At 38.1% G+C, this 22,096-nt stretch overlaps 2 protein-coding genes across 2 annotated transcripts in view; both read right to left on the reverse strand.

Annotated features, from left to right (window-relative positions):
- The window catches only part of LOC111862198 (FGGY carbohydrate kinase domain-containing protein), a 17,549-nt gene extending 14,452 nt beyond the window's left edge, over positions 1-3,097 (reverse strand). The window contains exons 1-3 of the mRNA XM_023847395.2: positions 2,614-3,097; positions 2,292-2,403; positions 1,544-1,784 (exon numbers count right to left, since the gene is read on the reverse strand). Of these exons, the coding sequence (XP_023703163.1) occupies positions 1,544-1,784; positions 2,292-2,403; positions 2,614-2,793 (533 nt within the window). The 5' untranslated portion in view covers positions 2,794-3,097. The remainder of the gene's footprint in view (positions 1-1,543; positions 1,785-2,291; positions 2,404-2,613) is intronic.
- Positions 3,098-4,803: 1,706 nt separating this feature from the next.
- The window catches only part of LOC111862197 (RING finger protein 10), a 28,329-nt gene continuing 11,036 nt past the window's right edge, over positions 4,804-22,096 (reverse strand). Inside the window, exons 7-13 of the mRNA XM_023847393.2 lie at positions 21,014-21,220; positions 17,580-17,898; positions 13,888-14,139; positions 11,571-11,745; positions 9,741-9,927; positions 8,542-8,755; positions 4,804-6,292 (exon numbers count right to left, since the gene is read on the reverse strand). Of these exons, the coding sequence (XP_023703161.1) occupies positions 6,204-6,292; positions 8,542-8,755; positions 9,741-9,927; positions 11,571-11,745; positions 13,888-14,139; positions 17,580-17,898; positions 21,014-21,220 (1,443 nt within the window). The 3' untranslated portion in view covers positions 4,804-6,203. The remainder of the gene's footprint in view (positions 6,293-8,541; positions 8,756-9,740; positions 9,928-11,570; positions 11,746-13,887; positions 14,140-17,579; positions 17,899-21,013; positions 21,221-22,096) is intronic.

Consider the following 22,096-nt stretch of genomic DNA (forward strand, 5'->3'; position numbering starts at 1 on the left):
TAACTTGTGCACTGTTCACTTTAAAATTTAATATAAAATCTCCTAATTAATTTTATGAACTGAAATTTTTTGAGAACACTTACCAGAAATCCTAGAAGTGCTTGCGCATGTGATATCTCTGGAAACATTCCCCTTTGTGAACAGGCATTACGCAGAATTTGCACATTTAGGCAGTTCTACTCTTTTCTTGTGCTCTGCGCACACACGGCACTGCCTAGAAGGGTGTTTCTTCTAGCAATATTCACTCTTCACAATTTTCACGAGAATATGTTTCCGCCTATCACCCGAGAGTCGGCCAGGGAGGTCTACTGGAGGCCTCTGGCGGGTGTCAACAGATGCCCCCGCTGCACTACGTCTGTGTCTGACACAGGTACTGCCACCACCATGACGTCAGTAGCCCAAGCTTTTGCCGGTTTCAACAGAAATGCTTTGTATTTCAAAGTAGAATTTCTGTTCACCTTTTTAAAAACCGTAAATGAATTGAAAATTGCATAGCTTATAAGCCACAGTGCAACTTTCTTCGTCCATTTTACTGTTTTCCTAGGTAGGGAATAATAGGCCAAGAACTTGTCGGCCCTATTAACTCCTTTCATGGACATATTATACTCGGAAATACAAAGACGCTTCTTTACTTGCCTGTGTCGTCTTTGAACATCGACCATGCTCGAATTGTGAATAGTGGAAACCATATTCACAACCTGAGTATCCCTCCAGGACTGAAGAAGAATGTCCTCCTTCCTCCTGAATGCGGTGCCGCCATGTTTCAGGCGTTTACATTCCTCTTTCAGATCTGGAGGGAGGCCTCTGTTCACCCTAATTGTACCACAAATACGTACTTTCCTTGAAAGTAGGTATTGCTGTCCCGACACTCGCACTTTCAACGGAGCTCTCACTTTCACTTGACACATTTTGGGCAGCCCTGTGGCCCCCGTCACTGTCACTGTCACTGATAATGGCCTCGCTATCAGAAGATGAAGCAGTTGGCAAATCTGATAGCTCATAGATAGAACATATCTAATATTTCCTGTCCTCCGAGAGATCGCAACTGCTTTTGTCTCTGAGCCATGTTGAACTGGTAGCTGCATGGTTGATACGTGCAAGCTTGGATTAGAACAAAGCCAATTTTGTTTAGGTTGTGACAGGAAATGACTCTGGTCGAGTTACTACATAAGGCAGCAATCATTCCTGAGGTCATCTACGCAGTAGTTACAATTCAAAGAAAACACACAGCGATATATAACGTTTTGCAACATAATGTGACCGTAGAGGGCCATATGGCCCGTCCGGTCCGCAATGTGTTAATAAAATAATTACATGTGATATAGAGAAAATGCAAGCAAAGTGCAAAGCACAATAGACTAAAAATTGCCCCTCCTGCTGTATAAAAATGTATATCAGAGGATATGACAACAACAGTAGAACAAATAAAGAAACAAGATATCCAAGAAAAATTTATCTCAGTAAAGCGTGTTCCTGTATATTAACTAGTAGACAGGACAAAGCAATGGATATCACACATAAGCAGAAATATAAAAATACAAACCGTGAATCTGTCCCAGTGGCTTTCCATGTCAAGAAGTCTGGTAAATCGAAGAAATAACCAGCTTTATCCCAGCACTGCTCCTTCAAATTCGTTTTTAGCCACATAAGTTTCGGTGTCTCCATTTCAAGTGAAATTTTACCACCAACATACTTCAGGACAGGATGCTTCAAGCCATTAATGAACTCTGCCTCGTCAACGGCACGATGATCCAGCCAGAGAATCACATTTTGCTCATTATTTCCTGACCAACATCAAAGGGATTAAGAACATTCATTATTTGGTGTCTTTATGCACAGCGAAAACAGAACAGAAAGAATGTAAACCCCTTACTTTCAATGGACTCTTCAGAACATGCTAAAACAGTATCATTACTCTCATCCTTCTCATAAAGTATTTTTCTTTATACATACCACACCCAACACAACATAAAATAAATTAAACATACTAAGTTAACATAACCGAACATCACCTATCACTGAATTTGTTGGAGAAATACAAAATTATGTCCAAGTGTAGAAAAAAAAATTGTACTACAACCACACATATTTGTCAGTAAACAGTGTGGCTCTGTCAAGATACTGTAGAAGGAAGAGGCATAACTAACAAACTGTTCTGGTAAGCATACTACTTATGCTGCAATGAGGGAGCCCACAAGTCCATCACTTGCCTACATCACTCTCAGCTACATCCTATGTTCAAGAGGGTATGGGGGATATAAAAAAAATCCTGACACTTTTGATGTTTTTACCTGTTGGGCTGATGGAGAGGGGATTTCCTTCTATATCCACAACAGCCAAGGAACAGGTAGCATCAAATCCAATACCTTTCACAGCACTGCTAGCCACATTTTTTGAAACATCCTTCAACAAAGAAACTACATCAGAAGAATGAAAATCTCAATGGTTTCTAGCCGTTTACACTACAATTCAAAATTCCTTATAACTGTTGATTATCATTCATACACTTACCTAACCTAACACTTTTGGTGTTGAAGTGCGTATATGCACGCGCTTATTTGTATCGTGACAATTAACCTGTCGGTAAAAATCTATGAAAAAAATTCTTTTTACCTTCACCACAGAACAAACAGCTCTCCATATATCATCTGTTGATTGTTCAAAGTAATCTACTTCGGGATTCCATGTTTTCGTATCTTTGGAAGACGTGCACAACAATTTACCGTTTCTTGTTACTAGAGCAGCCCTGACACTTCCAGTTCCCACGTCTACCCCAACAAAATAAGATTCCATTTCTCACGATTTCTTTATTCTTGCTGTACGTTAACACGTATCACAAAATTCGAAGCAAAACAAGTACTGCATAACCTTCACACCATATCTTATCACTGAATGACAAGGTCAAATTAACTATACATAAAACATTTTCTTCCATCCTCCAGGCACAATGCAAACACATTGAACTGACGTCTGCACGGTCTAACCCGCGTGACACTTTACTCAATCAGAAAGAGGTCACAAAGGCCAGAAACGTCAAAAACCTCGCATTAATTATGACCATGAACACCAAGCGCTTCGTAGTAACCGCAGACCACGTTTAACCACGGACTATTTATGCTTGGCTCATCCACGGATCAATACCTATTCCCGGAACTACAGAATCACGGATCACTAAAGCTTTGCAATAATTCAACAATACCACGGATTACTAACAACACCGCCGTCAAAGAAAAGTGCACTCACGGATCACAGACTAACTAGGAATACCTCTGATACCATTTCTAGGTAACAGCGCCTTCAAAGTGGTGCTCTCTCGGAATACTGATGCGGCGTACAATTACAGATACCTGATACCATTTGTAGTATGCTTATTGAAAGTTCTTTTGATCTATCAGATATTTTCAACATATTGTAGCAGGTAGACCCGTTACTATATAAAAATATAATGATTAATATAGAACGTAATAATTTTACACGTTTTATATGAAAAGGATGTGACGAACTTGTCATTTTAAACGCAGCGATGAGATGGATTATATACTGTCGAACTGAAAAACGAACTGGAAAGGACTTGAACGAAGGAGTGGTAACCCAATAATTGTACCACCTTACCATTTTCGGGTGGGGGACGTTTGATAAAGTACGATAACCTACCAGGACAGGTGTCTAGGCAGAGTACATCCTGAATTAAGATTCTATGGAGTACATAATGTTATATTTCAGCATCCTGTTGCACTGCACAATCAGATAAAGTCACATTTCATCAAAATCAATTAGTTTGCCAGTGGTGCACCTTGTTGCCTGCCCCTTTTCATATTTATATAGATATCATGGTGAAAGAATGGAAAACATTAGCACCAAAATGGGTAAAAGTGTAAAGAAATTTATATGACAGCATGGTATCTACAGATGATCAAGTAACATTAATAACAACAGAAAATAATCTACAAAAAAGTATATATGAGTATACCAAATAATACTGTAGTAAGATATCACTTTTAAGATTTCAGCTGAAAAACAAAAATACTAGACTTCTGAGAGACATACATTTTCATACTACTGCGGATTGTTAACTGCTAAGAGGTGAGGTGGTACATGCAAGTAATACCATGTGTGGTGAACGTATGCACAGATATTGGTTATAAGGGGGCCTAGTCACAGGAGCAACCATCTATAGTTGCTTCTCTGGCAGCAGCGTCAGTGACATTCCCGGGGATACCAGCATGCCCTAGCACCCAACAGAAGAAAGCACAGCAGCCTTTCTTGTGTAGGTGAGATAACTGGTGTAGTATTTGAGATGTGACTAGGTGATCAGGTATTGGCATAAGTACTCTATTTATGGCACTACGTGAATATAAGCATATCAAAATGTGTCAAGGTTTGATGACATAAAGAGGGGTTCAAGTATCCTGTGTAGACACTGGAGAGATTATATAAGGACAGTGTGAAAATAATGTCAGAAACAAATGTGCTATCAGCTGATCCATTAATGTTGATAATATGGTAATCATGATACACAGAGATCATCTCTGAAAAGTAATGTAATGTCTCTATTTAGCAAGATGCAGATCACAATTAAGTTGAACAAGAAGCCACAAACACAATGCTGTCTTCCACGGCAGTCAGCGTGTTAAGGTACTATTCTAGCATTTAGTGGACGAAATGGGAAATCTGTTATAAAAATTTCAACCTGAAACCTCTCAAATATGACAAGTGTTAACAACTACAGGCAACATCTGGTGCTTGCTACCATTATGAGTATGTTGCAATGGAATGTTGGGTTGATTAATAATAACTTAAGAGTTTCAAATTTCATAATTTATTAAATAATGTTTACAACTCCTTTGATGATCTTCATCTCACAGTATACACAGTGACGTTTACTGCCGTTTAAGTTATTTTTCCACAACTTAGCTTACTGGATCCGAGGCTTTCCAGTGAAGACAGGTGTGTCACCTGCAAATGCTATGTTCTTATGACAGTCTGATGCTGGTTATTCCAGCAAGCAAAGATTTAACATGAAACAAACTGGAGGCCAACAACAACCATGCAGATAATAAAAGAGAAACATTAGATATGAATTACATCATCACAATCTTTTGTTCTAGTTTACATGGCAATTTGGTAAACAAGTTATCAAACCCAGTCAACATCAAGAGCTTTTGGAAAATGTAAACATAACATATTATAGCTTAAAATGTGAATGTGTTCCAATGTTACTCGTTCAGTTAACTGACATTCTATGATGGGTGAGTTCAGCCACATGGTCAGGTTACATTCAGTCACTATGGCTATGAAATGTCACTAGATGAAAGTCATAACAGTTTACTTATTTGACAACTAATGTCACTTGAGTACAATTCTGGCAAAGCTTCAGAATTTCTATCATTTGTTATATACTGGTCATTTAACTATTACCCTTGTCCCAAGTGAAGCAAATATTCTGCCAATGGGTTAATGCCACATCAGCAGTATCCTGTACTAAAGAAAACATGCACATCTGTGCACTCCACATAATTCAACTGAAGAAGATAATTAATAATGCCAAAACATTAAAAACTGGAGCTATTTTAAGGTAAACTAGTTTTCAATAACTTGTCTAACATATAGCTTTACATATTTTTATTTATCTGGACATCACAAGCAGTTTAGCCATGTTATGATTAACAGTTTATCTGCTGGGATTCAATGCATTTTAAAAGATACGATTTACAACTCTTGCAACTGTGAAAGGTTAATTATACCATTGGTTACATGATTCCACAGCGATGAAACGAAACAAACTTAGTGGTAGCAACTGCTGCCTAAGGATCATCATGTCAGAACTGCTACTTGATGGATGGAAATTAACAACAAATTATCAATCTACATTTTTAAAAGCATTTTTTGTAATTTTTCCTTTAGTCTGTGAGTAGTTTAAGTGATTTTTTTATTGACTTTAAAATATACCTGAATCAAACAGAAGATTTTGCATAATCAATACAGAATATTGATACTGGAAGCAAAAGACGTAAACAGGAAAAGGAACTTGCCTAAGTATGCAAACTGAATATGTATATAAACCATAATGCTATAAACTTGGATGTTCCTTCAGTATAATTAATGAACTTGGGAGAATCAAACAAACTTGAGCAGATTACAATAGAACAGAAAATATAAACTGACCATAATGAAGATATTCATAAGAAGTCTTATGTGGAAGATCATTTACCCGAACATGCCATGCTGGTTGTGAACAACACCTTCTGTTTCTGTTTCTTCTTTTTCTTGCCCGAGCTTGAGCCATTTTCGCCTGAAACAAAATTCTCATGAAACCTTATGGTAAAATGGTTTCCTTGAAAAGCTGACATTACACACAGCCTGTCAAGGAACTCCTTGCTTTCATGCAACCTGAAGATTTATTACCAAGTTCATAAACCCTTCTACTGGACCCATGATAAGCCAGCTCAATCCAGCACACACTCCAACTCAGATCCATTTTCATCTTAATGTTCTATGCCTAGGTCTCCCAAGCAGTTCCTCCCATACTAAATTCTGATCACAATACATTTCAATTTCCCATTTTCCTTAGCCACGATACATGTTCCAACCAGTTACCATCCTCCCACCCAATATATTAACTAGGTGATATGGATAAAAAGTAAAGATATGCCTGTAACAGGCCATGGGGGCCCACAGGGTTGTATGATGTTGAGGTTTCCACATTTTATAGACAATCCGCTCATGGATGGCGGCAAGGTTGTCAGCCCTATGTGCCAGCTGCCCTTTACCCCCCAAGAATATTCCTGGTACTCATTTCTGTTAGAGGCTGACTCGACCCCAGGGCCATAGTGCAACTGGAAGGAATAGGCCAATTGAAAAAAAATCCAATGACCTCATTGGGACTTGAACCCACGACCTTCCAGCTTGTAGCATAGTGCCTCAACCAACTACACTATTGTGTGCCCCTTAGGTGATATGGGTAACAGTGTTATTGTCTGTAACAGGTATCCCCTTCATCTGAGACACATTTTATCCCATCAGAATCATTCTTTCAACATAATCTTTCCAATTTCTTATATAGTGCTGTATAAAGTTTCTTCTTAGTGAAATACTTAACTTAGCTCACGGCTCCAGAAGCACAGGTTAAATGTGTTACCTACTTAAAATTCACGGATCAACAGTTGCAATGGATGCTTCATAAAACTATCTTTATACATAATATTTAATAACTCAAAGTTATACAGCATGAACTTCTGAATGGATTTTTATAAAATTTAAAACTGGGGAGTTTTACTAATATCTGCTGATACACTTACAGTTTTATTGAACTCTAACAATAAGAACACACATTTTTCCTGAAAGATCTGCATGAATCATGTGCTCAATTACCTAAATATCTAAGGAGTGAATAACATTTCAAACAAAAGTTGTAGAGAAAACTGGAACACATTTTATGCGGAACACAGCCTTTCTCTGAGTCTTACAGCCTTCAACATGATTAAACAAAAGAAAGCAAATGTGCTATAATTGTCAAACTACGGACATACATTTCATGGTTTAATGTGTTTCCACCACCCTACACTATACATTTAAACAGAGCTCTAAATACAGGGTGTCCCAGGAGGAATGTGCCAAACTTCGGGAGGGTGTTCCTTATGTTAAAGTATGCCGATATAACCCAAAACACCTATGTCCAAAGTTGAACGGTTACGGAGATAATGGCCCGAGAAGTGTCAAACTTTGACCGGGGTTACACACTTGTTGATTACAAAATACATATTAAAACTGGCAGGAATATGTGGATTCTGTAATGTTAATAATGTACGTAACATCAAACCAACTTGTGAGTGACGGAAAGCCATAAAATTGAAGTACAAAATACTCGCTCGCCATGTCATAATTGTCCTTAGGTTTCCAAGCAGTATACATAACACATGACTGGCGAGCGATGACGTAACGTGCTGACTGCGCGTTCTGGTATGAGCCAACTACATAAGCACGGCTAGGGAGTATCATCGCACTCAAGGACAAACATAGATAAGGGCTCTCAGCTGAGAGGTACAGCGAGGTACAGTGCTTGGACCTGCCAGAAGACCACACTTTTCTTGGGCCATTATCTCCGTAACCGTTCAACTTTGGACACAGGTGTTTTGGGTTATATCGGCATACTTTGACATAAGGAACACCCTCCCGAAGTTTGGCACATTCCTCCTGGGACACCCTGTATATTCACAAATGACCTGTGTTGTTTGCTGTAATTAGCTGATGGCAAGTGACATGCATGCACCACTCTATTACCCTTCATTTCTTTCAACCAAAATTGTGAAATCTGCTGCTCCTTTTGTGATAAACCCTTCATCAAATGCCAGAACACAAAGCCTGACCACAGCAGTAACCCCACTACTGCACTTGCCACTTACTAGCTAGCTAGCAAACACATGATGCTTTCATGGTGCGACCAGAAATGGACTGAAATACGAGTATAACTGTACACCAACACAAAATTTATCCCCAATTCCACAAATTGCTAAAACCAGCAAAGCAGAGTTGATAACTTACCTTTGGGTGTTTCTTTGTTAGCAACTGCTTTCTCTAGTGCAAGAGCAATGGCATCACTGAAGCTCTGGCTAAATGTGGGGGCAGGAACATAACCCTCTATTTCTGGTTCACTGTCAGAGTTGTGGCATCTTCCTGCAGCTGGTTTGTTCTTACTTGTTTTTGGCACAGCAGCTGGCAACTCTACACAGCTTTTACTCTTACCCTCTCGCAGCATCTGACAAACACGAGTAATCACTGATATGTCGTAATGGTAAATTTAATTCTCATACCTCATCAGACATGTAGAAAAGATCTTCTGGGCCTTTATTTAGAACATGGGCACCCATACAAAACCAGTTTTTCTATTTTACCACATAAGGCTGTAATGCAGTTTTATGTTTCTTCTATAAAATGATAAAGGCAGTTCACAGATTGCTTATTTGTATAATGTTTCACATCTTCCAATCATGTAAATAATTATAATGAAATCAATAGTGACAACATTATTAGCAGCAATGTTAAGTCCTGTAAAACCAGCTAGCCAAACCACCAAAACCACTACCAGTGTTGCTGGTGTTGATATACCTGGAAACCTGATATGTGTTGTCTTGTTTTGTATTTTGTTTGTATATGTAAATGCATGTACATAAATAAACAATTTCATCATCACCACTTTGCTGCTGTTGTTATTATTATTATTATGTGAAGGAGTATAATGCCTTGGGCCTCAAAGTGTAAATTACACACCATGCCATTAAGGCATATGGAGAAGTGAAGGTACAGCTCCACACATCCTTAATCTCAATCAACTGCATAGGTATATCTTGCACTCATATACTTGCACCTATATATCATTAAGTTCTCTAAACTGATTTTGCATCACTTTCAGTTTCTTCTCGTGCAAATTACTACCAAATTTTTCTTTTGTGCAGTGGCCACATTATTTCCTTTAAAAAAAATTATGATTTTCACTTCATACTTGTAACACAATGGTCAATGCTCACAGATGCTTTCAGGATGAGTAGCTATGTGAGGGAGCCTTTCCACCGCACAATTCGTGTTTGTAACTTTTTCTCAAAAACAGCTTGCAGCTCCTAAATGAATCCCTCCGTACAAATGTATGCACAACAAAATTGTGCATTCACAGCTGATGTGGTTAGTGAACACTAGAACCATCAAAGTACATGAAAAGACTTCACTGCTCGCACTCAAGTACATACCTGCGCAAATGACACCCCTGGTAGTTCAGATGATCCAGTTGTTGGAAGGACACAACTTTCTTCTCTGTTCATTTGCGGCTCCAGGTTTGGGTTCTCAGCTGCCACTGTCATAGATGAAATGCTGTCCTGAGAAGGAGTGGGGCTGCTTGCTATGCTTGACTGAACAGGGGAGAGAGAGTGGCTCGTTCTAAAAGTGGAGATGGATGCAAACCGTCAGCCAGTAAAAGTAATGACAGAAACAGACATACACAGAACCCAGAATTTGTAACAAAATTACACCACAGTGCAACACATTTTCAACAGCAAAGAAGTGATAACAGAGGCAGAAACAACTAGAAATGTTGTAGGTCATTCTTGTATGAATGACAGAGAAGTTCAACATTTATGTGTTTTAGTGAACATGTCTTTCAAGAATCATTTGAAGCAAGTGTATTCCACATGGCTCTTGGCATGTGAACATGTTCTAACACTACTACAACCATGGCAATGATTGCACCAGAAATGATGGTCAAAGGATTCAGAAAGTGCTGTATATCTAATTAAGTTGACTGGAAGGAAAATAAGGAAGAAGCCCGGAAAATTGGCAATGAATATGACAGTGGGAGCAGTAAATGAAAGACAGAAGATGGAGAATTACGAAGACAATGAAGTAAAGGCAGATGATAGGAATGGTAAACTACGGCATGATAGGTGAAGCTGAATTAAGGTAAACTACTTGTAATGGGATAACTCAGTCCTTTGAGACCAAGAGAGGACTCAGCCCTAGAGGTTATAAGAGAGACCAGACTGGATATAGGAGGTACCATACTCCATAAATCCCTATAGATTTTAGCATATGCTGATAATGTTATGCTAGATATGAAAGAACAGTAAAAGAAACATACATAAAGTTCAAGCAAGCAGCATAACAAATGGGGTTAACCATTACTCAAGAGAAAAATAAATTTGCGGAAGTTAGCAATAATAAAACTAATGAGAAGCATATTACAATAAATAAATAAATACAGAAAAAGTAAATTAATTTCAATATCTTGGGTTCACAGTCACCTGTAACAACAATATTAATGTGTGAAATAAAGGCTATTCTGGGTAGCAGAATTTACTAAGATAAAAATTTCTAACGAAAGATATTAAACGTAAAATACATAAAACCCTTCTAAAACCGATTGTACTTTAAGGAGCTGGACACTCACTAAAGTAAATGAACAAACTGAAAATCTTTTAAAGAAAAATACTAAGGAAGCTCCATGGTCCAAGCTATGTAAATGGAGTATGGAGAGTAAAATATAATTATATAAATTATTCAAAAAACCAAATACAGTGAGGTAAGGTAAAGTTGTCCCTGTCCATAACGAATTCAGCACTATGCCATGAAGGCATATGGGGAAGTGGATGTATAGATCCACTTTTCTTGACCTTGGATGGATGAACTGGAATTAGAGCTTGCTGTATGGTTCAATCAATCACTCTTCCGAGCAATGATTCTAAAGATGGCATCTTCCTGAAGGAGAAGGCCCTGCACATCTCTGCTCTTCTAGGAATGGATAACTTTTCTGCTTCTAATGGTTACAATTCCACCTTTCTTAATCTTACACCATTTTCATTTCCCCAATTTTACACTTTCCTTGACTTTACATTTACTTTAGATGGCCCCATCAAAAGTGTAAATCAAGGTTTTACATCATGCACTAATTACACAAGAGGAAAATAACAGGATCTGAACACTGTCAGGCCTAAAAGAATCACTTTCAGCTACTCTGGGAAAGGAAGGCATACAAAAGTATCAGAAAACGCAAAACAGTGTCATTATCACTGCTATTGAATACTTACACAACAGAATCACAATCAGCGCCACACTGTGGGAATTGGTGACGTGATTCAATGCGTATATGAGGTGCAGGATAACGACCCCAACGCCGGTTTTCTTCCTCAATAATTTTCTTTTCTCTGCGCCTTTCATCTCGAGCACGACGCTGACGCTGTTGTTTTCGCGCTTCAAGTTGGTCTGGGAAGGAAATGATCCACCAATTCTTACATTGCTAAGATGAATTAATGTGGAAGTAAATATGCATGCTTTGCCAGCGTCAATAAGACCGATGCTTAACATATCAGTTATTTTATACCATCACAGCTACCTGCCACTTGATGGCATGGGGGGGGGGTAACTATCTGCCACAGCAGAAAATATGTTACATTCCTGAGCAATCAAAATCCAAGAAATATAACAGGAACAGCAGCAGCAACAAACAAAAACAAGAAAACTTGCAAGGCAATTTTTATGTATTTGTTATCTTTGGAATGTGGCACTGAAAGGGTAAACTGATGAAGGCAAATTAAGCATAAATATGAATACACTAAGCCTCAAGGCACATACAAATTCAAATTTATGAAATCACGTGAAAGACCAACAATATTATATAGCAGCAAAACACACACCATAAGAAAGACTAATCAGAAAAACTAAAACATTTCTTCTTATCCATCTCCATCGTAAACATAGTCAGAAAACTGTTGAATGTTAACATCTGCCGCACAATGACTAAAATATCTTCACCACAGATCTGTCTTTTTAATCATACAAGAATAAAAACTAGAACTGTCTAAATTTATAGCTCCGTTTCAAGGAAGATGCAAATGGTAAAGGATGATCAAAATGTGATGCTAATTAACAAAAGTCAAAAGTACAGGTATCCTTGTACCTGGCCGTGAAGGCCCATAGGGTTGTGAGCTGTTGAGGGTCCCACACTATCTAGACAATCTGCTCAAAGATGGCGGTAAAGTTGTCAGTCTTATGTGCTGGCCAAGCTTCACTCCTCAGGAAAATTATTTTTCCTGGTACTCATTTCTGTTAGAGGCTGAGTAAACCCCAGGGCCCAATGCAGCTGGAAGGATTAGGTCAATTGAAAAAAAATCCAATGACCTCATCAGGACTTGAACCCACGACCTTCAAGCTTGTAGCATAGCCCCTCAACCAACTACACTACTGCATGCCCCTGATACTAATTAATGTTGCACATATATATTGTTTTAAAAAGAACAACAAAGGACAGAAATATTTTGACACAACATGGGCAAACCTACATCTGAACCAAACAATGTTACGGTACCATATGTAGATATGACCATAACTTCTCATATTTTTGGCATTTCCCAATGAATTCAGTAGCAACTGCATGAACTGTTGTGTAAAAATTAAATACCATAATTTTACCCCTGATTTTCATAAAAAATACGAGTAAAGTTATATGCATTTGATTTGTTTCATTCTGGTCTGTCATACTAACAATATCATGAAAAGTTATATGCCTTATGGCAACACATTATGGGGAATTACAGAGTGAAATTTTATCAATGACTATTTTTGTTTGTGTTAACCAACAAATTATACTGTTGAATAGCCATACTGTGTTGCAAAATCACATTTAACTTTAATCACTATTTCCATAAAAATTACATGTCAATCACAATTTTATGAAGGGAAATTTTCAGCTCACTTCATCAAGGAGTCATATGTTGGATTATGCATCTATTTCCATAAAAATTACATGTCAATCACAATTTTATGAAGGGAAATTTTCAGCTCACTTCATCAAGGAGTCATATGTTGGATTATGCATCTATTTCCATAAAAATTACATGTCAATCACAATTTTATGAAGGGAAATTTTCAGCTCACTTCATCAAGGAGTCATATGTTGGATTATGCATTATGTCAGTTGAAATTTTATCAATGTGAATTTTGGTGTCAATGTTCATCAAGCAATCACAGAGTGGAGCCCATAGGCATGAGAATCTATGCCGTCTTCCATATTGCATTCAACGTTAATCACATTTTATAAGAAAATTATGTGTCAAACAAAATTTGTTCCAGGAACAATTCTGTCTCAGCGTTCAAGGAATCACAAGGCACAGAACACAAGCATAAATACCATGACACCAGATCTCATTCCACCATAAATATCTCAACCTAACAAACAAAATTATACTCTGAAGAGCAGTACTTGATCATTTTACACACAACTTGTATTCATCCTAAATTCAGTTTGGATAAACAATTTGTTTAATTTGAATATGTTTAAATAGTGGGATGTAGTTACTGACATTTGCCGTGGTATTGGAATTCCAAAAGTTGGCCCACAACACTCACCTTGGAAAAAGTCCAAAGTTTCTTTTGATACAACTGGAGGTTTCAGATGTATTTCAGCAACCTCAAACTGGCAAGTTATTGGAAGATGCTGGAGATAGCGTAACCTATGCCGCAATTCTTCTGTCATGGAGCCAGATTCCTTTTCAACAATGCGGCCTGTTAAAGTTGGAGGACAATGCTCCAGGGAACCATAGCAATGCTCTAACATGCGTACATTCAAAGCATGCAGATATATGTGCTGGCCATCCGCTGCTGCAAGATAAATTCGGAACTGATTAGCTATGCTATACAGAAATGCCCAATGTTCTAGCACTGGGGTATTTTTTTTTTCCTAGCTTACGTAATAGCATTTTCTCAACTGCACGTTATACATCATCAAATGCAACACTGAATAATTGGGAATGATTTGGAAGAAAGTGGCCAATGCCTAATTTAACCTTTAGGGGACGGGCCATTTAAATTCCGGTAGTGGCAGCGGGACGGAGTTAATTTAAATGCCCGCCACTGTAGAGTAATAAAAATTGTAATCATGTTACTCAAAATGCTGTGATTTCTACAATTTTTGTGATAAACGAAGGAAATAAACGCGACTTTTATCTAGAAAGTATATAGAATCAGATACTCTAATTTACAGGTTTTAGAATCTGTAAAAATTGTTACATTGATTCCAAAAAAAATTTCCCCCCCAGTTTGAGCGCCTGTTCACAAAAATGCATACAGCTTCTGCATAATATGTTTCTGCAGTATAAATGCATAGTGCTGACCCACTGTCTGTGTGGTTATCTGGCAATAGGAGTGTGTGTTTATGGTCTGCACATTCTCCAGTCACGTAGGCTCCTGTATACCCCAGTGTGTGCGAGTTCTTATCCTACATTGCCTTAAGAAACTCTCTTTGTTTATTCACGTATGTCGGACTATCCACACACAGAGGCAGTTCTTAGAATATCACCTCATATCACTTGCTTCCACGTCCCTTCAGAATAAACTGTAACGCATTCTGAATGGTGTGATTTACTAGCGGCCTCTGAATTTCGATTCCTATCAATGTGAAAAGGGGTCATGGTGCACAGTTGAAATTGCGATGTATTATAAGCGTTATGAATAGAGGACACCACTCAACATCACTGGCTTACTTCCTGCTAATACGAGACTAACAATGCGTGTGCGCGCTTCGCGTGGAAAACAGAGTTAATTACGGACAAAGTGCATGAATTGCGACATCAGACTCTGCATTCAGTGACATGCAACATTCAGTAAGATGATGCAGGAGGGAAGACAGTCTACTTACAAAGCTGGTGTCCAAAAATAATGTAAGTAGAACAAGAATTTCTATCTTAAAATTAGATTTTAAAACACTGTGCGCATGCGTGGACTGCGCATACCCATACGGTGTCTTTCGGCCACCTCAGCTTTACTTTAAAGGTCCCCATATGGTGTCCTTCAGCTCTTAAGGTTAAGGTGTTATCTCAGCTTCTTCCTATGAGGACTAAGGAAAACATAACAATTTTCATACATGATAGATAGGTCTCAAGTGTAAGATTGAGACCTGGTTTAAAGATTAAAACCCTAACTCAAGGTTTCTGCAACACATTCACACATTCTGTTACTTTTGTGATCCCATATAAATAATGTATAACTTTCACCAATTGTGTTCTACCCTCATTCGATGAACAAAAATCCAAGTCCTACATAAAATTTGTATTTCAGTTTAGTATCATGTTTACCTGACGGGAAGACTAGGTTTCTCCCACCCCTTATTTTCAGAGTTAAATAATGAAGGATTACTTTCAGTTTTAGTGTGAAAAATATATTGATTATATTTAAACACTTGAAGCTTCTGACAGGCTGATGTTTCAAGATGCAGTAAATGCTAACACTCACAACATATCGTACTGCAGACACAGTGAGAAACAAATATATTTCAAGGTCAGGAACCATGACCTATGGTGAATTTACCTGAAGAACCATGAAATTAGGCATATCAAACAGTACTTGCACTGTCTGACTTATGTAACAATACAGTGCCCATTTCTTGTTAGATTAAAGCAAATATATGAAATTAACAATACAGCATTATTTCCTGTTTCAATTCTACATAACCCCCATTTCAGATTTTTTCAGTTTAAGGTAGAGAAATCTTGTTCCCTAAGCAACCTTAAGCGTGGAATTTACAGTAACATTTATAGCCATCACGGTAGTAACAGGTAACAAGCAGTGTTGTGAAGAGTGCGAGAGAACTCGAAACTATGCTACTAACTTTTTCCTTTCAGCTGCCATATTGTTTAAAATGTGCAGAAGATAAACACATAAATAAAATAAAGTAAAATAGCTCTATTAAAGGAAGTTCATTCTATGAACACAGGAAAAATTAAGTACATGTTCATGCCACAAAAGGTTAATTAATGCCGTCCAGTGAGACGGTATTATTATTATTATTATTTATTTTATTTTTCTTTATTTCTTTATTATTATTCTTTTTAATCTTTTATCCTTTACATGTGTTGGTCCTACAGACTGTCTTCAGAAGGATACCAATACAATTAAAACCACTATGTTCATGTCTCTTTACCAGGATAAAATAACAACACAAAGAATGAATGTAATGAATTCCTTGGAAGTGTGGCAAAGTTCAAATATGTTCCTGAGAAATTTGGCCATATTCAAATATGTGGGAAAGACAGTAACAAATCAAAATCTCATTCCTTCAGAAATTACATGGTGAATTAAGTTTGGGGTATGCTTTCTGCTACTCATTTGAGACCTTCATTTTACCATCTACTATTTAAGAAGTATAATAATTAAAAATATGGAAAACTATTGTGGCTTTCTTTATGGGTTTGCTCCGAGGTTATATGACTCGACCGACTGAGTTCAGTTCAATGACTGAACGCAGTGTAGTTGAGTGCTCAGGTGTGGAGTGTTAACCAGCAGGTAAAAGAAGCTGATGAATCTCCATTGCTAATATTCGTTACCATGAAATGTCTAGTGAAAACTGCAGAGGAATAGCCATTGCTGAGAGCTGTTACCAAGCAGACTGAGAAGACTCAGCATGGAGTGATTTGTATTGTGGAAATCAGCAGTAGTGATATAGTTATTTGTAGTTACAAGCTGTATGTGGTCAATAAATCTATTCACCAATACTAAACCTGTCTACAGTCACTAATACGTGTGATACTATTATTTTACCTGTCATACTGCATGGGAGTGAAACATGGTGCCTAACATTAAGGAAAAACACATATTACAAATGTCTGAGAACAGAATGTTGACAATATCTGGACCTTCATAATTTGATCCTCACCAGCAATACTGGGTGTTCACAACAAGGATAACGGGAGCATGACATACATGTATGTCCTAGGAGAAATACGTGCAAAATTTTTGTCAAAAATCCTGCAGGCAATAAACCACTAGAAAATCCGAGCACAGATGCGAGAACAATATTAAAATGTACATTAAAAAGTAGTGTGAAATGGATACATCTGGCTAAGGATAGGGTATAGTAGCAGGCTCTCAAGAATATTGGGTTCATAAAAGTCATGGAATTTCTTGGCCATGTGAGCAATTATTAACTCCTGAAGGACTCTTGCTCTGTTGAGATCATAAAGAGTAGAATACATGTTATGTTACATGACATCATTAACTGAATGGTGATTACTGTCTATATATAATGAAGTAGAATGATTCCTTACCTTGATAGAAGTAGAAATGTTTGAGTGGCGGTATTTCTGATTGACTGGTATTCGTCTGAAGTATGATGGGAACTTCCAAGTCTTCCACAGTAATGGCTGTGTTAATGTCTTCACTTCCCATCCCCTCACTGCTCACACTCTCATAGCGGTGTCTATCCCTATTTTCAGAAGACAATTTTAAGCCTGACTCACTACAACCTTCTTCATTCTGTTCCTGTGGCACTACTGATTGGTGCACGTCTGAAGGCAATGATGCCAGGTCAGGAGAATTATCCAATGCAAAGTACTCATTATCAAATGCTGAAAGATAAACTATGGCCTGTAACAAAACAAGATAAATAAATAAATAAATAAAAAAGCATCAGAACATTATAAATTAATGCATCAAGGCAATACAGTCACCTTGGGTTCTGACAACATAAAAGAACTGATGTGTTTAAAACCTCAAATTTGCACAGAATGGAAGCCCAGTGGAACCCAATTTAATGTTTCACAATTTGAGGTGTTCCCTCCTTTAATCTTCAACTTCAATTATCCCAAGTCATTAATTTCAAACTTCAATTTCTTTCATGTAATATTTTCCTGTTTCATGTTCAAATCTACTCCTCATTTCAACACTAAATGAGGGTTTCGATGTACCATCAATTGGACTATTAAATGACACTGAATTCCATATAGTGGAAATTCTTTTTTTTTTTTTTCCTTGGCACTACAGCCCCATTGGGTCTAGGCCTACCTCCATTAACTTTAGTTTTTCTAGATCTTACACATTCGGTAGGACTCCTTGGGCATGTGATCAGCTCATTGCAAGGCCTCTACCTGTACACAAACACAGAAAAACGCACACACACAAACTAAACATCCATGCCCTGAGTGGGATTCGAACCCACGATCCTGGTTTGCAAGCGAGCGAAGACAGTATATGCCTTAGATCACTCAGCTACTGTGACCGGCAGTGGAAATTCTTACAGAAACTGTGTTACTTATTACGATAAAATTTCTCAGAAAAATTCTGGCAAAGTCAATTTTTCTTCATACCGGCTTGTTTTAGGTACACAGATTTTTTTTCTGGTAAAACTTGTATCTGGTAATTGTTATTAAGTCCTTACTCCATCTAGGCATGGATCGCGAAATATTTTAATATTCCTGAATGTAATTGAATTATTAGTATCTGTGGCATGCTTGAGTAACAATATTCAAATCTGCTATCATGCCAAATCTGTAAAAATGAAGGAATGTGCATATCAAAGAGTCTCTTTTACTTCCATTCAGTCACCAGGCAAAATGGGATTAAGCATCATATAGTAACGGAAATATGATTACTGCTTCATAAATATACTGATGCTGATACTACACCCTCTGAGTTTGGAAATTCTGATATACATATACAGTAGAACTTGGTTATAATGTCATCAAAGGGACCTAAAAATAGTGTCGTTATAAACGAATGTTGTTGTAACCGAAACGGGCACTTCCACAGCAGCCTTATGTTAGTCACGTAAAAATCTACCAAAAACAGAGTTAAAATGTTGCATTTTTTTAGTGAAATACGTAGTTAAGTACAGACTAACGTAACATTAACGTGGAATTGCCCAAATGTGTAATATCAAAGACATATTACAGCGCTTTTCACTGACAATACACACAAATTTCACGAATCACTTTAACGTTTCTCTTCAATGCTTAAAACTTTCCTTTTCATTGCCATGTTTTCACTACTGCACTTCTCTGGGTTTAGGCAGGAACACTATAGGATAAGTAGACAATGTGAGGTCCTGTTAGACGAGATTCTAGGAAAGGAATGCAGTTAACAAGCTGCCGCGTCCTCTTGCACTATTCACGCAGTCCCACCCCACACCCTTGTTTTTGCATAAAACCCACGCTCCTCTTGCAGCCCGCGGTCGTATTCTTCCAGGACAGTCACATCTGCAAGTAGAGAAAGTGAGGGTGGGCAGACACATCGAACTTTCCCACGATATCAGAGAAATTCAGGAATGAAAATGACGTTACATACGAGGTTGATGCATTTGTGCATGTCGTACTAAGCAAGGTATAAAAACAGTTGCTTTATGAGGAATTAGTTCGTACCATTGAATATTTGACGCAATAGACAAGGTGTCGCAGAAACCGATGTTGCTATAACCAAGTTTTACTGTATTTCTAAACACAGCAACACCCAATTATTTGATATCCAAGGTTCTAGAATATTCAACCAACCACAAAAAATTTCAAAGACAATGCACCCATTATTCAAAACAAGATTTGAGACACATATTTTGTTCACCCACCAAGCAGTAATTCTCTCAGCCAACACTAGCAGCATTTCCTATCATCAGCAGAGGCCAGATGAATTTGTGACTGCATTACAGTATATGTATCCAAAATATTGTCACATGTTGGGTATATGTCATGCGACAAGTAACTTCACGCCTTATTTGATATAGTGAATTTATTGAACACTCACAATCACACAATTCATAATTCTCTAACTACTGACATCTGCGGTATCACACTTACTACTCCTGCTGGATTCACTGGCATTGAATCGATACAACCCGACTCGGTGACTGCTACAATTCAACTGACTGGTTAATCGTTACTCACTAGTAACCGGCTCAATCCCTCACTACTGAATAGTGTTCACTGCTCCTTATTTAGCCTTGGCACGGACAGCACAGAAAACAGTTACGTGATAGGTACCGCTGTTGAGTGATGCCGTGTTTACAGGTTGCCTAGCAACACTGTCGAGTGTTGTTTACTGCTGTGTAGTATCCCTTGTTACGTCACTGCGGCAATGGTTGCCTGACACAGTTGCTCCTCTTGTTACGTCACCGCGGGGGAGGGGGTGTTTACCGAGCATTACGCGCTGATGGAAGGCATGGGAGTACATGACGTCACTTGCGAGACTGCAGAGTTCACGTGACCCCTACTTCCCATTGGCGCCATCCATGTCACAATATTTCAATAATCAATCCACTATCACATAGGAAGCCTCCCATGCAAGAACTAAAGTGAAGACCTGCTGTTCTGACCTTGTACTGGGTTTCTGTAGGAAGTGTCCCATGCAAGTGGCACACCCCATCCCCATACATGCCAGATAACAGCAAGTCTACAGTGTATATTTTCCTAGAAAGTGTTGGTTCACAAACTTCTTTGAAAGTAAAACTAAAATACCTCATCTTAGAGTTGGATAAAATGGGAAGCTGGGCAGTGAAGATATTACAGAAAAAAGACAGGTAGTGTATTGTATAGGTCACCTACTATACTTAAGACAGTGAAATCTAGGAGGCTACAATAGGATGGACACATATCTAGAATAGAGGAGGAAGGATAACATCATGATTACTATCACAGAAGTAGGTTCTCAGGATGGAAAAACTTGGGGTTCAAATATACAAGTGATACTTATAAATACACCAAATTATTATACACACTGGTTTGCTTTCTGCTGAAATCATCTCAACATTCAATTCTGGCTGTTCACACCGAGCCTGTGAAGTTGCTACTTCACTAGAGAGGGCTGCATGTCTTTCACGAAGCAGGTCAATTGCTTGCTCAATAAAACATGTTTCAGGGCAGTCTTCTTCCTCAGACAACTGTTTCTGGAGTTCACTTCTCTCATAATCCACAATGGACATCACCTAAACATAAATCATTCATATTACACTCAGTAACTTGCAGAGGACTAAATTAAGAATCTGGTACACATACCTACAGTCTTGCCATGATATGACCCCCTCAGTGCTGTCTGCTTTGAAATGCAGTGATAAAAAACAATGTTTCCCAGGCGCACTGCGAAAGTCTGTTTTGTGAGTGAATCACCTGAAAATTATTTCCACAGGCAAGGCCAGGGATCTGTAAATCATGGTGTGACTGCAGCTATCACGGAGCTTCATACTATCAGATGTTATCTGTAATCTTCAAGCAAGCAGCTGTAGCCTACTGTAAGCTACTAGCCTAATGCATGCTTGGAGGTTTAACAGTTCCTCTTCTACCACTCACCGTTGGTCACCTCTTTTATGGTTGTCTCATTCGCGCTTACTAATTCTCTCAGGTTGTCTTATTTATAAGGAGGTGAGGTTCGTTGTATTTGGTAGAGCTGAGGATTTCTTTCTCATGGCCTATAGCAGGCCTCCAACTCCGAGGGGCAGGAATTAAGCTCAAAGCTCCACATGCACATATCAAGTTTATCTGTTTATTAAAGGTTTATGCCCTTTAACTTACTCAATTACTAATTTTACTTATAACTTTGCTTAATTTTTTAGTTTCTGTTTCTTTGAAGCACAACACTTTTGCTTCTAACGTTACTACTTTAGTTACAACTTGGTTACTAATGCTTATTAGTACAGACAATGAAATTTCGACTGACCGATACAGGTTTGCTTCTGAATTCTTCAAGAGTCGGTGTGTGACTGACCTTGACGACTGATTTCCTTCCAAACTGTGAGGTCCTTGGTCCATCAGCTTCTTGGCTCTGTCACAAACCTAATTTCTAGTGATTGGACGTTTTTGAAATT

This window comes from Cryptotermes secundus, unplaced genomic scaffold (genome assembly GCF_002891405.2).
Source record: "Cryptotermes secundus unplaced genomic scaffold, Csec_1.0 scaffold1288, whole genome shotgun sequence".
Classification (NCBI taxonomy): Eukaryota; Metazoa; Arthropoda; class Insecta; order Blattodea; family Kalotermitidae; genus Cryptotermes; species Cryptotermes secundus.